The sequence below is a fragment of the Benincasa hispida genome, chromosome 5 (assembly GCF_027475165.1).
Source record: "Benincasa hispida cultivar pf3 chromosome 5, pf3_genome.v1.1, whole genome shotgun sequence".
Lineage (NCBI taxonomy): Eukaryota > Viridiplantae > Streptophyta > Magnoliopsida > Cucurbitales > Cucurbitaceae > Benincasa > Benincasa hispida.
The window spans coordinates 60,195,254-60,212,048 of record NC_143482.1 but is presented as its reverse complement, the minus strand read 5'-3'; the positions used below and the strand labels follow the sequence as shown (position 1 = coordinate 60,212,048).

The 16,795-nt window shown below is 34.5% G+C and overlaps 1 protein-coding gene across 1 annotated transcript; it reads right to left on the bottom strand.

The window, feature by feature from the left end:
• Window positions 1-13,271: 13,271 nt before the first annotated feature.
• Window positions 13,272-16,081, bottom strand: LOC120077597 (acetylserotonin O-methyltransferase-like). Its single transcript, XM_039031533.2, has 2 exons — window positions 15,241-16,081; window positions 13,272-13,652 (listed from the first exon to the last, which is right to left on the bottom strand). The coding sequence occupies exons 1-2, from the start codon at window positions 16,006-16,008 to the stop codon at window positions 13,344-13,346; spliced, it is 1,077 nt and encodes a 358-aa protein (XP_038887461.1). The 5' UTR covers window positions 16,009-16,081; the 3' UTR covers window positions 13,272-13,343.
• Between the last annotated feature and the right edge of the window lie 714 nt (window positions 16,082-16,795).

Below are 16,795 nucleotides of genomic sequence, written 5' to 3'. Positions count from 1 at the left end.
GATTGCGCATCGAGGGGACGTGATCATCACGCAGATAACTTCGGAGCACAATGTTGCTGATCCATTTACAAAGACCCTCACGACTAAGGTGTTTGAGGGTCATCCTATAGAGTATGGATTTATGGGACAGACCACGTTGAGACTAGAGTAAGTGGGAGATTTATACTCGGTGGTTTGTGCCTTAGTTTATTGATTTTTGTATTTTGTATTTTAGTATGACTTTTAAATTGTACGACCCACTAGCTTTAGGTCAAGTAGGAGATTGTCAAGGTTGATGCCTTAAATCTCATAGGTTCCCATAGTTTTGTAAATGTAATGTACAAACGTTTTATTTTATGTAATAAAATATGTGATGTTTTATTTCAAAATTAGTTGCATCAACCACAAACTAATAAATGAACATCCAAGGTTATCTTGTAGCTTAAACATGTATATAGAGACATACGGGTGGATCATGTTTAAGTGATAGCCTAAATGGTCTATAGTAGATGGATACAGTTGGATACCTTATCCTAGTGACACTACGAGTATGACCCACTTTATAGAAATGTTGTAAAGTGCTACAAATGATCTAATCCTGATCATTTATGTGGAGATGTGAGTGGGGATATTCTATACAAAGGAATTTGTATAAGACCAGACCACGAAATGTTTATTCTCATTATATAACGCCGTTCATAATATAGATTTACATTTCACTAGGATGACCATAGGTAACATGAATTGAATCTTGAGTGAGTTATGAACTCCTATCTATGAAGGCGGTCTTTTGATTTGTATGGGTGAGAGTGGTCAGATTACCGACTTAACAAGCCTACCATTTTGAGGATTCGTCTGATTGGGGAGTTGGGAACATAAATATACAAGAAGGAATTCAACCATTCCCTAATTCCGGACAAGTAGATAAATTACTCCCTTAAAGGCTGATTTCAGGGCTTGAACAATGTGGTGCCACACCCTCTTGATAACTGGCAACAGTTATTATAAGCCTTTTATTTAGAATTATGAGGGCTAACAAGTAGCAAATGCGGTGATAATACTTAGAATTTGCGAAAAACTAAGTTTTGCGTCGATTAACACATAAATCCGCATTGACCCCAATATTATGTGTTACTCCGTGCCAAAGTGTCTATTTTTGTAGCTATCGTAGGAATCAAACACATGCGTTGGAAATAAGCAATCACAAACAAACGCATGCGCTGAAGCCAGGCGACCGCAAAGACATATGCATGCTCTGAAAATCGAGCTATCGCATAGACGAATGCATGCGGTGATTGCATGCGCCCATCGCATGGAAGGTACGGTGATCGAATGCGCCCATCGTATGGAAGTTGTGGTGATCAAGCAAATGCGGTGATCACTTGGAGATTGCGGCCACGGAGTGATAACCATAATGGAAGGGCAATCGCAAGATGGGTAGAATGCGTTTATACTTCAGCTCGATAAAGCTCGAACATATACCTTGGGAGTATCAGCAAGATAAGACGATGTGACATTGCCCATACTGCGACAAAGGCAGCAGTGAGACATAACGCAATCATGATAGCTGTCGGCGTTTAAACTCTATAAATAGCCCCTTGGACCTTCATTTCAAAGTATCCAAACTTCTGCCTCAAGGCAGAGGTTTGCGATCACAGATGAGAGCATAAGCGAGATTTTCAGTGAGAATTTTTCATCTCCACAAACCAGACCGGGTGACGACCAAAGCTTTCACTAGAGATGGACTCGAGAGAGACATCTCCACCATTCATCCATGGCACCACCAACAGCCTTGACACAAAATCTTTCATTTCTCCTCTAACCTCTGTATTGTATTATATTTTAGCTTAAGATATTAAGACATTTTGTAATCAATGCATATCTCGATTCCTTCAATGCCATCTTCTTCATCATCTTTATCTTTATTGTTGTTTACCTTCATCGTTTATTTATCAAAGGCGATCGCATACTTAATCGTGTAGCCTAGAGATAGGACGCATGTAGCAACCCACCGAGAGGTGTGCATTGTGTGAGTATAGTGAGTTAATCCTCTTTGCTTGGTGAAAGGCTGTAGTAACGCTTGTCTATGGGTTGTTTCAATGCTTGTCTATAAGTTAATTAGTCGCGTCTAATTGAATGAGAAGATAAGAGATGGAATGCACTAAAGCAAAGTATACATTATTCCTAGAGATAGGCACAATCTTATGCTCGATGCAACCATGCACTATAGAGATATAGTCATGCGACTGACCACCGAGAGGTGTGCGATAGGTTAGTGTGACGAGCTCAGATTACTTGAGCAATTTAAGATGATAAACATTACTATGCGTTAACGGTTGTTGTGTATCTACCAATTCTCATCGCACATCTCCTATTGCTCTATCTGTTTAGTTAGGAGTAGGAATAATGTGTATATCTATTAAACTTCTTCCTTTTACTTTTATTCATCGCCTCAAACACATTGCTTCACAAGAATTATTGAGTGACAAGTCCCTATGTTCGACCTCGGATTACCCGAGAAACTTGTGATCGCGTTATACTTGGCGTGAGCGTAAGAAAACTTGTGATAGGAATGCATGATCATTGCATACTAGATTAACGCATTTCCATTCTAATGCATGACCTCCAACACATGGGTATAAACGCATAGCTTAAGCCATATATAATGCATAATTGCGTTCACCCCTAATATTCTTCAACACCTCTCTTGGCCCGAGAGAGGTTTAATCATAGTTGGACTATGATTTATTGTTCATTAGAAGGATCAATGGTACTTAAGGATTAAGATGTAACTACAGGGGCAAAAGGATAATTTTGGCCCAGTTGTACTTACGAGCTATTTGTGAAGGGTCATCGTACTATTGATTGGTTATATCCAATTGACACAAAAAATATTTGTAGTGTGAAGAGTGTAGCTGTCGGTCTTTAGTGGAGTGCCCGATAGGTAATGGATGGTGAATAATTTAATTAAAGAGTTTATTTAATTATTCACGTACCGTTGAAGCTTCAAGCTATAAGTCCATGAGGTTCCCTCGGTAGCTTAACCGAATTTAATGAGAATAAGTTTTTGGATTAATTTGAATTGTTCAAATTAACTGAGGGAATTAATTATATATGATGTAATTACTATAATGTATTTGATACATTATATTAAGTATTTATGGGAGGAAATAAATATTTAAATATAATTCAAATGTTAGTTATATGAATTGAATTCATGTAGTTGAGTTTAATATAAATGTGACTTATATTAAAAGCCATTTGTGAGAGAGAATTGAAACTATAGATTATATTGTAGTTGATGCAATATAAAACTATGAGAATCGGTTTTTGGATTAATTTGAATTGTTCAAATTAATTGAGGGAATTAATTATATATGATGTAATTACTATAATGTATTTGATACATTATATTAAGTATTTATGGGAGGAAATAAATATTTGAATATGATTCAAATGTTAGTTATATGATTTGGATTCATGTAGTTGAGTTTAATGTAAATGTGATTTTTATTAAAAGTCATTTGTGAGAGAGAATTGAAACTATAGGTTATATTGTATTTAATGCAATATAAAAACTATAGGTTATATGTTATATATGATATAATATATAGTTATGTATATATGTATAATAAATTAGTTGTATATATATATATATATATATATATATTAAAATTAAATTATTTTATTTTATTTTTATAGTAAATTAAAGGGAGAGAAAAAACTTCCCTCCCTTTAATTCTCACCACATATCATAAGTGGAAGGTTGGGGTTTCCTGACATTCTTCTTCTTCATCCTACAAAAATAAAAAGAAAGGATACACATAATAGTTCTATGAAAGAAAAACAAATCCCATCCTCCTTCGTATCCTCTTTCTCAAATTCCCTTCTTCATTTTGAAGAGCGTCTTCAAAAGGTAAGGGTTTTTCTAACCCAATTTAACTTTCTGCAATTTATTTTTTAAGTATGTTGTAATTGTTTGAATTAAATGCATGATGTAATTGTTTCTCTGTAAAATTTTGAATTCTGTAAAAAATGGGATTTGGGATGATCCATCACTTCTACTCATGGATCTCCTCATCAAGGATCCTTCAATATGCACAGTCGTTTATCTTAGGGGTAAAATTTTCAGTATATCCTCAGTCATCTTTACATATCATCTGGGTCAAATGGTCCATTTACTCACATTAAATCATGCAGTTCATTCAGTTAAAGATTAACAGTCCAAGCAATATAAAGTAATCAGTCCACTCTGTCTAAAATATACAGTCCAAGTAGTAGAGACGGCTGGTTCGAAGGTGAACAAGTAGAAAGACACTTATTAACACTTTTAACTCGCATAATACCCTTGAATCCTGAATCAAGCCCCAAATGTGGTTGAATTCAAAACCTCTTCCAAATCTCAAATCTATGAACCAAATGTCATGGGTAAACAATGTCTGGACCAATAATCTAATGGTTAAATGGGTATTAAAGATATGTTCAAGAAAGATTGACAAAACCCACTAAAATCTCACTTAAACATAATCTGGCAATAAACGGTGGCAGACGGTGACACGCGTCGGATGTTAGATGAGGTAGACAGATGGGCAGGGGCTGGGCAAATGGCGGTGATAACTGGTAGAAATATAAGTTATTTAAGCTTAAATTATTAAAACAATAGGAGAAAGCGATAGTAAAATAGGCAATATTATGATTGAATGCGCCAAACTAAAAGAAATTGTGATCGCTAACGCTCATCGCATAAAAGCAGTTAAACTGCGTTATTCTGTGCAGGTACAATGCGATGGCGCGTCTAAAATTGCGATTCAAGGATACAATGAGATGGCGCATTTGAGTTTGCGATCGCAAGAAGTACCTAAAAAATGTTCGCATAAATACCTTACGTAAAGGCGACAACATAATAAAATATGATGAGACGTAAAGCTGATAATGGTCAATTCTGAAATACAGTTGACGGCTGTTAAAGACCATACCGTTGCAAACTTCCAGTGATTTTTAGACGGCGCAACACAGTATGGAAATTAATGTTGCCCATCCATGCAATCATTAGTGAGAAGAACTGCTTCACCTTGAAATCTATAAATACCCAATGTTACCAAACCAGAAAGAGAGCGTGAGGAGACGAGGAAAAACAAGGGAAGGGAATTCTTGAAAAGAAATTAATTTTCGGAGAGGTCGAGAGACTGCCAGAAAACAACACGAAGAAGAGACATCCAACCCTTGCGAGAGTAAGATTCTACCAATCGGAAAAGAGTTGAAGTGATAAGAGCAGTGTGAAAAAGCCACGGGAAGCAAGACACTGCTTACCTGGCTTGATATTTCTCACTCCATTTATTGTTTTGTACTTAACACTTGATTTGCAAAAATGGAAACTTCATTTCAATTCATGTCCAGTCTCTCTACACTATGCATGAGTAACTAAAATTGTGAATGGCACTAGCTAGCATGACTTAAGCTATGCACTTCATGCGATCATCTTGTCTTATGTATGTGTCATTCATCATTTGGAGTGCTTGAGACAATAGTCTAAAGACAGAATCTAGGCTTGAGGGAGTCGGAATAGATCACATAAGAAAGAGTAGAGACTTAGAAATAAGTTCTATCTACTACATTCCATACACATCGCATGCATCCTAGAAATAGGAAATGTGGCATTATGCATTAAGAAATGTAGTGCTTAATTTTTATGTACAACATGATCGCATGACTTGTACAAAATCTTAAGAAATGTTAGCTAAATCTCTTCTCAACCCCTTCATCGCATACTTGTTATAACACCACCTTTTCATCGCTCCGCGTTTAATTCCATCGCATTAGAAAATCTAAATTAAATCACCATCTACTTCTTTATCACCACCCTAATAGAATCAGAGAGTCCATCGCATATCTATTTAGTAATCCCTGTGTTCGACCCTGGACTTACTAGGACCCTAAGAAGGCTTATACTTGGGCTTTGTTAGGAAAACTTGTATGATCATCGCATCCACACATCATCGCATGATAAACCAACGCATCAAGTTTTGGGCGCCGTTGCCGAGGATTACAGTATAGATTGTGCTAACACCAAACCTCTTTGATCTTTGTAGCTTTCGACCTTTGTTGAATTGCCATTCCATCTGTGAAGAAAGAAGCAAGCGTCGCATAAGCGAAGGACAAATTCCTGAGCTCAAATACGACCTAGAGATCGAAATAACTTTTCGCAAAAGACAGAGAAACATACGTAAACGACAAGGAAGAGTTCACATAATGGCTGAACAACTTGAAGAACGAGTAGCAAATGAAAACAACATGATGACAAATCCTATCCTACTGGTAAATGATCGCAATAGACCCATCCGGGACTATGCGTCACCAAACTTGTATGATTCTCCCCAGGAATCATGAGACCAGTATTGGATGGAACAAGGTTCGAGGTGAATCTAGTAATGTTATAAAGATCCGCATGCCCATTTACGAAGTTCATTGAAATCTACAACACCTTTGTGTTCCCTAATATTTCCCCAGAAAAGGTTCGACTCACGTTATTTCTATTTTCACTATGCGATAAAGCAAGAAAATGGGCTTACTCTTTCGAACCAGGAGAGATAACTTCAAGGGAGTAAGTTGTGGAGAAGTTTATGAAGAAGTATTTCTCTCCCACAGAGAATGCCAGAAGAAGGAAATTGATCATCAATTTTGAACAAGAAGAAGATGAATCGCTCAGTGACGATTGGCGAGATTCAAGAGACTAGTACGTAACTGCCCACACAATGGATTATCAGATTGCCTCCAAATGGAGATTTTCTATCATGGACTCAATTATGCATCGCAGATAGCTGCCAATGCGGCAGCAGCAGAAGGTTTGTTGGACAAAATATATAATGAAGCAAAGAACATTCTTGATCGCATCTCGAAAAACCATGAAGATTGGCAAGAAAGTGATCAAAGAAGAATGTTCAGAGAAGGTAATGTGAGTAATGGTGCCATCGCATCATTACAAAATTAGATGAATGTGATGATAAATTTGTTGCAAGACATCGCAATAAACAATTCAGGAACTTGAAATGGGCAAGTCAATGTGATAGAGCAAACAAGCACCAGTTGTGTTGTATGTGAAGAATCACATTCTTTTGAGGAATGTTCACACAATCCTCAATCAGTTTACTTTGTCAAAAAAAATCTGTTTTCAAAAAGTTACAACCCAAGGTGTCGAAATCACCCTAATTTTTCTTAGAAGAACAACCAATAGCAAGGCAGTCAGTCTGTGGCTCAGAGAGAGGGACCGCTAGGGTTTTTCCATAGAACTAATGGACAATAGCAACAACAAGCTAGCAGCTCTCAAACACCATCCTCATCATCCCTAGAAAACTTGTTAAATCAATACATCGAAAAGAATGAAACAGTCCTTCAAAACCAAGCTACATCCATCTGCAATTTGGAAATTCAAATAGGACAAATTGCGGGAGAGCTAAAGAACAAACCTCAAGGGACATTGCCTAGCTCAACTGAGCTTCCACACAATCTGGGGAATACAGGGAAATAACACTGCCAAGCAATCACACTAAGAAGTGGAAAGGCGGGGATAGAAGTCAAGAAAGAACCTAGCAAGACCGAGTTAAAGGAGCAACCTGCGATTGAATCAAAGAAACCTCTATCGCAAACTAAGTTAAAGGAGTCCAAGACTATGGAACTAGAAGATGCAATCACCTCTAAGCCTCCAGATTATGAAACATTGAAAGTACAGCTACCTTCATTTCCTCAAAGACTGAAAAAGAAACAAAACGATGATGGTTAGTATCATCGTTTCCTGGAAATATTGAAACAATTGCACATCAATATTCCATTCATAGAAGCCATAGAGCAGATGCCGATGTATGCCAAATTTTTTAAGGACATTGTCTCGAAGAAGAGAGGCACTGAAAGATTTGCAATGGTGGCATTGACATAAGAATCCAATACTATAATCCCACCAAAGTTGCGCAAGCCAGACAATTTCACAATACCTTGCTCAATATGAGGGATTTACATTGGTCAAGCATTATGCAATCTTGGGGCAAACATAAACTTAATGCCCCTTTCAATCTTGAAAAGATTGAATGTAGGACAGCTAACACCCACAACGGTGACTCTCCAACTCGCAGATAGGTCCTTGATGCACCTTGAAGGGAAATTAAAGGATGTCTTGGTAATAATAGACAGATTCATTCTACCTGCAGACTTCATTATCCTGGATTATGAGGCGGATAAAGATGTTCCAATCATAGTGGGACGACCATTCTTGTCTACTGGTCGTGCTCAAATAGATGTACACAGAGGAGAAATCACATTGAGCATCAACGGGAAGAAGCCAAGTTCAATATTATCAAGGCAATGAAGTTCCCAGATGAGGAAGGCTCATCAGATTCCGATGATGAACACACTTGCATTGATGATTGGGATTCCGAGGATGAAAATGAAGAAAGAGAGAATGCGACAGCATCCATAGAGACTTGTCATGCGATAATAGAGATATTGAAAAAATGAAGAAATTATGAATTTAGAAGAAGAAAGAAAAACACAGAAGCCCTCTTTAGAGCAACCACCTACACTGGAACTAAAAACTCTACCAACCCACTTGAAGTACGTATTCATGGCCAAAATGAAACCTTACCAGTCATCATATCCTCCACGTTACCTGAAGAAAAAGAAATTTCATTACTCAGTGTTCTAAAGAAATATATTAGAGAAATCAGTTGGATGCTCGCAGACATCAGAGGTATTAGCCTGACGTATTGCATGCATCGAATTCGGCTTGAAGAAAACTAGAAAGGCTCGATAGAACTTCAACGCAGACTGAATCTTGTGATGAAAAAAGTTGTTAAAGAAGAAATCATCAAATGGTTAGATGTCGGCATTATCTACCCTATCTCAGATAGCACATGGGTTAGTCCCGTGTAGTGTGTTCCCAAAAAGGGTGGGATGACAGTAGTTCCTAACTCAACCAACGAGTTGATCCCCATGAGAACCGTCACGGGTTGGTAGGTTTGTATGGACCACAGGAAACTTAACGTGGTGATAAAGAAAGATCATTTCCCCTTACCTTTCATTGATCAAATGCTCGATCGATTAGTAAGAAATGACTATTTCTGCTTCCTTGATGGGTACACAACTATAACCAAATTATGATCGCACCAGAGGATCAAGAAAAGACCATGTTCACATATCCATATGGAACATTTGCCTTTCGTTGCATGCCTTTTGGACTATGCAATGCACCCAGTACATTTCAAAGGTGTGTGATGGAAATCTTTTCGAGTATCTTGAAGACTCAGTTGAAATTTTTATGGATGATTTCTCAGTCTATGGGCAAACATATGAAATCTATCTACAAAACCTGGAGAGAATACTAAAAAGAAGTGAAGAGACTAATCTGGTGCTAAACTGAGAAAAGTGTCATTTTATGGTCAAAGAAGGAATTGGGCTCGGACACAACGTTTCAAAGAATGGGCTAGAGGTGGATAAAGCAAAAATTGAAGCCATAGAAAAACTTCCATCTCTAGCAAATATGAAAGCTTTGAGAAGTTTCTTAGGACACGCGGGGTTTTACAGAAGGTTTGTGAAGGACTTCTCCAAAATCGCTCGATTGTTGAATGCGTTGTTGGAAGCCGATAGACCTTTTGATTTTGATTCACACTGCCTCATCGCATTCAAAATACTACAGGGCGCTTTGACTACAGCGCCAATTCTGATCGCACCCGATTGGGTAAAACCATTCGAGCTTATGTGCGATGCCAGCGAATATGCGATGGGGACAGTCTTGGCACAAAAAGTAAAGACAATGTTACACCCCATCGCATATGCTAGCAGAACATTAAACTCCACGCAGGTGAATTACACCACCACCGAGAAGGAACTTTTAGCGGTAATTTTTGCGATTGAAAAATTCAAACCTTACTTGTTGGGATTAAAAGTTATAGTCCACATAAACCATTCGATGATAAGATATTTGATGACCAAAAAAGATGCGAAACCTAGACTAATGCGATGGGTACTCTTACTCCAAAAATTTAATATGGAAATAATCAACTGAAAGGGAACAGAGAACTAAGTCAAACTAGGTCGCTGACCATTTATCGCGGTTAGAGAATCTTGAAGTGGATCGCATCCAGTCAGAGGTGAACGCCTCATTTTCTGATGAGCAGTTGCTTAAAATTGAGGAACTATCCTGGTATGCAGATATTGTCAACTTCTTGATCTGAAACAATTCCCTGAAAACTACACATCTCATCAAAAGAAGCGACTCATTCATGAATGCAAATTCTACTATTGGGACGATTCAAATCTCTAGAAAAGGGGACCAGACCAGATATTGAGACTCTGTGTTCCAGAGACTGTTTTCCATTGCATATTGTTTCAATGTCATGAATCACCCTATGGAGGATATTTCGGTGGACAGCACACAACAACGAAAGTTTTGCAATGTGGGTATTACTGGCCCACTTTGTTTAAGGATGCACGAGAATACTCCATGAAATGCGATAAGTGCTAACACACTGGAAGCATTTTAGAAAAAAATGCGATGCCAATGAACATCATATTAGAGGTGGAGCTATTCGACATCTGGGGTATAGATTTCATGGGACCATTTCCATCATCAAATAGTCATAAATACATTCTATTGGCTGTCGACTATGTTTTCAAATGGATTGAAGTTGTTTCATGTGTTGCAAACGATGCGGCGACAATTTCTAAGTTCTTGTAGAGAAACATCTTTACTCGTTTTGGCACCCCCACGTGCCTTAATAAGTGACGAAGGGACCTACTTTGTGAATCGCATTGTTAGCAAACTGTTGATCTAATGTCCATCATAAGATCGCCACCACATATCACCCCCCAAACAAACGGACAAGCAGAGGTCTCTAATAAAGAAATCAAGTCAATTTTAGAGAAGGTGGTGAATCCATCATCCATTCCAGACTCTCTTCTAATCTTTTCATTACACATTTCAATCATCAATTTACATGCACTCTTTATTTACTAATCTGTTTTATAGATAAAGCAGAAAAGAAATTTAGTTGTAATTGTTTTTTGTTTTGTTTTGCTTCAAGTAGGAGGGAATGTAATTTCAACTTTCTAACAATGATGACATTAAACGCTTTAAATAGGCTAAAAAAAGGTGAGCAGTTGCTGAGATTAACATCCAAAGTAACCCTAGACAATTTGTTCTAGCTTACTAACAATTGTGGTGAAAATATCTAGCTATGGGCAAGAATCACACACTTGGATAAATATTCATTTCTTAAATTAATCTTTCGCACAGTAGAATTCATAATGTGTCATGCATGCCCCTGACCACTTGGTCAATCCAAAAAAGGAGTAACTCTCTACCTTCTTTTCTTTTTCTTTTTCTATTTTTTTGTTCTTATTTTCATGAAACGTCTAAGGACACACTTTACATATATAATACTCACTCCCAAACTTTGAAAGGCAATATCCTCATTGACAAAAATAATATGATATGTTTTCAAAACAGAGGTATTGCCTTTTAATTTGGCTAAGTTCTCCTATTTTGTTGGGCTATTTAAACACAAGGAAGCCTAGCTAGACTAAGAAGGTTTTTCAAGAAAAAGATTAAAAGAACCTCATGGTTTTGAAAACTTTGAAGTTTTCTATGTATGACACTTATGTTCTAGATTTCATCATTGAGGTCAAACTTTACTCAAAACCATAGAAGGATGCTTTAAATTTCATATACCAATGCCATTTTTTTCCTTAAACAAAATCCTAAAGAAACTACAAACTAAAAAAGCTAAACCTAAATGGAAACAAAGCCGAGTTAGATAGCCATTTAGTTTAATTTTGATTTTTCGTTTTCTCATCAATATTTTTTATTATAATTTTCTTATTTTCTTCGTTCTTTCTATTTTTATGATTTGACTAAAAATTTAAGTGTTTCTTTAAGAAATAAAAAAATCATAACAAGAAAACTGGAGGACATTGAACTACCATAAATTTTAAAAGCAGAAAATAAAAAAACGAAATAGTTGTCAAACAATAGCTTAAATTATTCAAATATCAAGAATCAATGAGCTTCTGTTTTGAAAACTTATGAACCGAATAGAAACAATGTTCAAATTCTAACAGTCAAAAGCTTATTTTACTCGAATGCAAATTACAAAAAGCACGGTTGAATAAAGATTTAGTAGATCAAGAGAATGTGGTAGAAATAGATTCAGACAGATAATGAAAACATGATTCAAGAAGATATGAAGAACTTGGTTGTTTTGTTTTAAGGGAAGCATTGAATAAGTATAGCTTGAATGCGTGTAATAATGGATAGGATAACAAATGCCCATTCTTCAAGTGTTGTTTTCTTCCCTTTATTGGTATGAGCCATCATCACTAGATCAAACATCAATCCCATATCTGATAAATTGTTTTTTTTTCTTTCACTTTTTTCTTCAATTATTGCTTCTATAATTATCACCTTCCCTTCACATTTTGGAATGGCTTCTTTGTCCTTCTTCAAAATTTCAATATGTTTTTTTTTCTCTTCTTTTTATCTCTCATAAAATTGTCCAATCATAATTTGTCACGTGGCACATTCTATCTATATTTTTTTAAACATTTTAATTATTTTTTATGTATGTGATAGAATTTCTGCATAGAGATAGATGTATCTTCAAATACACCAAAATATTATTCCTACGTATAATACAAAATACATTACAAAATAACTAAGTATAACAACCTTTATTTTAGAAACAGAAGCACACAACTTTGACAAGGATTAATGATCAATGCGTAATGAAAAAGCTCTAGGAAAAATGACTTTTTTATCCTTAAATTTCAATAATAAGTGTTGTTGAAATGCCTTGAATTTGTTTGTTGGCACTTCGAACAATAAAGTACGAGGGTCTCGCTAGGGTTTAGGTGTGACCCCATGGTTTAGAGTAATGCGTTATATAAACTCTCTAACCCCTAGAGGCACCGTTTTGGTGTATTCAGAAAAAATTTTCTCGAATAATACTGTTATCCCTCTGTCTCATGAACGTAGCTAATACATCGTTAGTGAATCACATATATCTATGTATTGATATTTTTTTTTACGTTTTTGTGTTCTTTAATTGCCAATTATGTAATAGATGTTGTTAAAGTTTCAAAATATATCCTTTCAGTTCTTGGAGATAATTTTTTATTATTTTAAATATTAACATGACATTTTAAATTTTAAAAAACATTATTTCTCTTTCTTCTCCCTCCACTCTCATAGTCTCATTACCTTATCTTCTTCTTTATTATTATTTTTTATTTAAAATATCATTTCAGCATTTAAAATAATTAAAATTATGGATAGAACCTTTTCAACTAATTCTTAAAAATTCGAACAATATAATTGTTATTTATGACATAAAAGCTTGAATGATTGATGGAACAGCATGAGGAATGGGTGTAATGATGCATCTACTAAAACCCGCCTTGTTAATTAGAAGGTGTGTCCACTCGTCATGAGTTCTTTCTCTTCCCTTCCGTGAACGAGTCATCATCATTATATCCAAAGTTAACCTTATATCTGAAAGCATCTTATTTTCTTCTTTTTCATCGATCACTGAATCTATGATTATCACCTTCCCTCTATCTTCTGGAATAGCTTCCTTGCAATTCTTCAAAATTTTGATGCAATCTTCATCATCCCAAGCATGTAAAATCCACTACAATTTAACCTTAAAAGTCATTGACTTTGTACCTCATTACTAGAAATACAATCATGTACACAATAAGCTTTCAAACAGCAAACACACATGACTGAAAATTAAGGTCCATTTGATATAATTCTTACATAGTAAGATAAACATGAAGTTCAATCTGCATGGTATCAAAGTTCATATAGTCTAAAATAATAATATTAATAATAACAATAATAATAGATATCTCAAATAATAATAATAATTATTATTTTAAATGATAAAATTGTTAGAAATATTTTCAAATATAACAAAATATCACCGTTTATCAATGATAAACAAAGATAAACACCGATAGATTATGACATTTTTCTATATTTATAAATCATTGGCTCATTTTACTATACGTAAAAATATTCCAAATAATAATAGAATATCATTTAAGAAACACATGTCCTTAAAAACTCTTTTTGTCTAACACCTTGTTTTCGTTCCTTTGTTTCTTATTTCTTATTTTTGTTTTTGAATAAAGAAAACAAAAAGAGTTGTCTTTATTAACTGTTTCTCTCTTTTAAAAAAAGTAAATGAAAAAACATATTTTTGAAGTATAAGAAGTGGAATTTAACGTGAAAATATTTTTTTAAAAAAAAATGAATATAAATCACTTTATGCTATTCTTCTGGATAGTTATTGTGTATTTTAGAAGTAAAAATGATATAATAATACGTTTTATTTGTGGTTTAGAAAAAAAACTTGAAGCATAAACAATAAACTTGGTTTTGTCTGAGTCAAATTTGTTACACAAGTTTAAAAACGGATTTAAAATTGAGAAACAAGAAACAAGAGTAATTATCAAACGTTTTCTTAAAAGTTGGAAATTACAAAAAACAAGATACCAAAAACTAGAATGTTATCAAACAAATCCTAAAAAATCTTTTTGACAACAATCCATTGAATTTTTCAAAAGCAAAAAACATTTAATAAATGATTTCCAAACATATATATTTATATTTATGTCTTTCAATAAAAATGAAAGAACAAGAGATACCAAGGAACATTTACCAATTGCAGTTAGATCTTTTTTTTTAAAGTAAAACAAGAACAAAAAAAACAAAAACACACAAAAAAAAAAAAAAAAAAAAAATACAAAAACAAAAAACAAAAATAAAGTAAAAAATAAAGTTATCAATCGACATACTTGCTACAAAAGGAGGTATATATGGAAACCAATAAAGTTAAAAGTCAAACATTAATTACTTAACTACCATTTGATAACTATTTGATTTTTTATTTTTAGTTTTTGAAAATTAAACCTATAAATATTCCTTCTACCTCTAAATTTTTGGATTCTTTATCTATATTTTACCATTATTTTCAAAAACCAAGTCAAATTTTGAAAACTGAAAAAAATAGATTTTGAAAACTTGTTTTTATTTTTGGAATTTAGTTAAGAATTCAACTCTTTTACTTATGAAGTATGCAAACCATGATAAAAAATCGAGAGAAAATAGGCTAAATTTTCAAAAATCGAAAACAAAAAATCAAATAGTTATCAAAGAGAACCTTATTGATCACCTCACACACACACAAATATATCACAAATAAATATACTAACCATGAAGAAAGCAGCATCAGCATTTGGAACAAAATGAAGCATATTCCCAGCAACATGTTCCACACCATTATACTCTTCTGAAGTTGACACAACATTTGGAAGATCAAAGTTAATACCTTTCATCCATGGAAAAGCCTTAACCAAAATACTCAAAGTAGTCCCATTTCCTCCTCCCACATCCACCAAACTTCCAATTCCATTAAATATATCTCCACAACTTTCAAGTATGGTAGGCAAAGTAATAACTCTAGCATTACAACCCAAACCCTCATTAAACATTCTATTGAATTCTGGATTTGTTGCAGCATAGCTCCAGATACCCTTCCCATGAGCTACTTCAAATGGTGCTAATAAATCACTAGTACTGTCATTGTTCTTAAGCCTTGCACTAAGATTATGCCATGATTCAACAATTGTTGGGCTATTCTCAAGCACAAGCAACGGAGCCACAGTGATGAGCAGATGAGACAATGGTGTTTGAGAATAGCCTATGACATTTTCAGCTGTGGTTTCTTCTTTGAAAATTCGGCGATGGACGAGGAATCTCATGATGCGAAATAGAAGTGGTGGGGAGCAGTTTAAAGCTGTGGATAGTTGAGATAATGTCATCGGTCTTCCATGGCTTTCGATGGCATCTGCGATTTTAAGCTCTATGGCACATTTTATTGCTGCTGCTTCTGCAAAACCAAATACATACTTGTATATTTGGATCTTCGCCTCTTCTTCTTCTTTCTTCCATTTTGATTCTTTGGTGATAGTTTCTTCCATTCTTGTGATATTATCTCTATCTCTATTCTCTGCTTGTTTTGCAAGTCCTTATCTTAATATATATATGGGTGATGATCCTACGTCATAAAAATCTTACAATATTTATAAAATATTTGGGAACTCGTTTGGTAAGTATTTAATTTTTTGTGTTTTAGTTTTGGAAATTAAGCCTCATCTCCATTTTTTTGACGACATATAGGGTGAGGGATTGGATCTCAGACTCCGAGGTTGATAATAAACACTATAAACAAACATTTTACCTTCAAATTTCTTGTTTTTTTATCTACTCTATTTCTATCAATGTTTTTAAAAAACCAAGTTAATGTTTTGAAAACTAAAAAAAATGTATTTTTTTTTTAAGAGTATTTATGTTTGTGAAATTTGGTTAGGAATTCAATTTTTTTTACTTAAGAAAGATGAGAACCATTGTAAGGAATTGAGAGAAAATAACCTTAATTTTCAACAATAAAATGGTTACCAAATCGGGATGAATTATTATTATTATTATTTTTTGTCAATTAGTTTTTTGGTGGGTTTTCATGTATATCTAACATAGTATGAGAGTTTATGAAATCTAAATAGATATTCAGTCCAAAATTAAGATCCAACCCAAGAATGATGAATATAGGGTCATTGTCTTGAAAGAGCGAACATACTATTGATTTTAAGATGAAACCCTATCTTTATCGAATATTTATAGATATTTCTATAAAAGATAAAAAAATAAAATAAAATAAGAAGTCCTAGGCACTAGTTTTAGAGATATATTATCCCAACTTTAAGTTAA

What these genes read in the sequence shown, in the direction of transcription:
- LOC120077597 (XM_039031533.2), bottom strand. Translation starts at nt 16,008, where the DNA reads ATGGAAGAAACTATCACCAAAGAATCAAAATGGAAGAAAGAAGAAGAA. An exon ending in CTGATGCTGCTTTCTTCATG is followed by an intron (nt 13,653 to 15,240) that starts GTTAGTATATTT and finishes GTTAAATTGTAG; the next exon opens with TGGATTTTACATGCTTGGGA.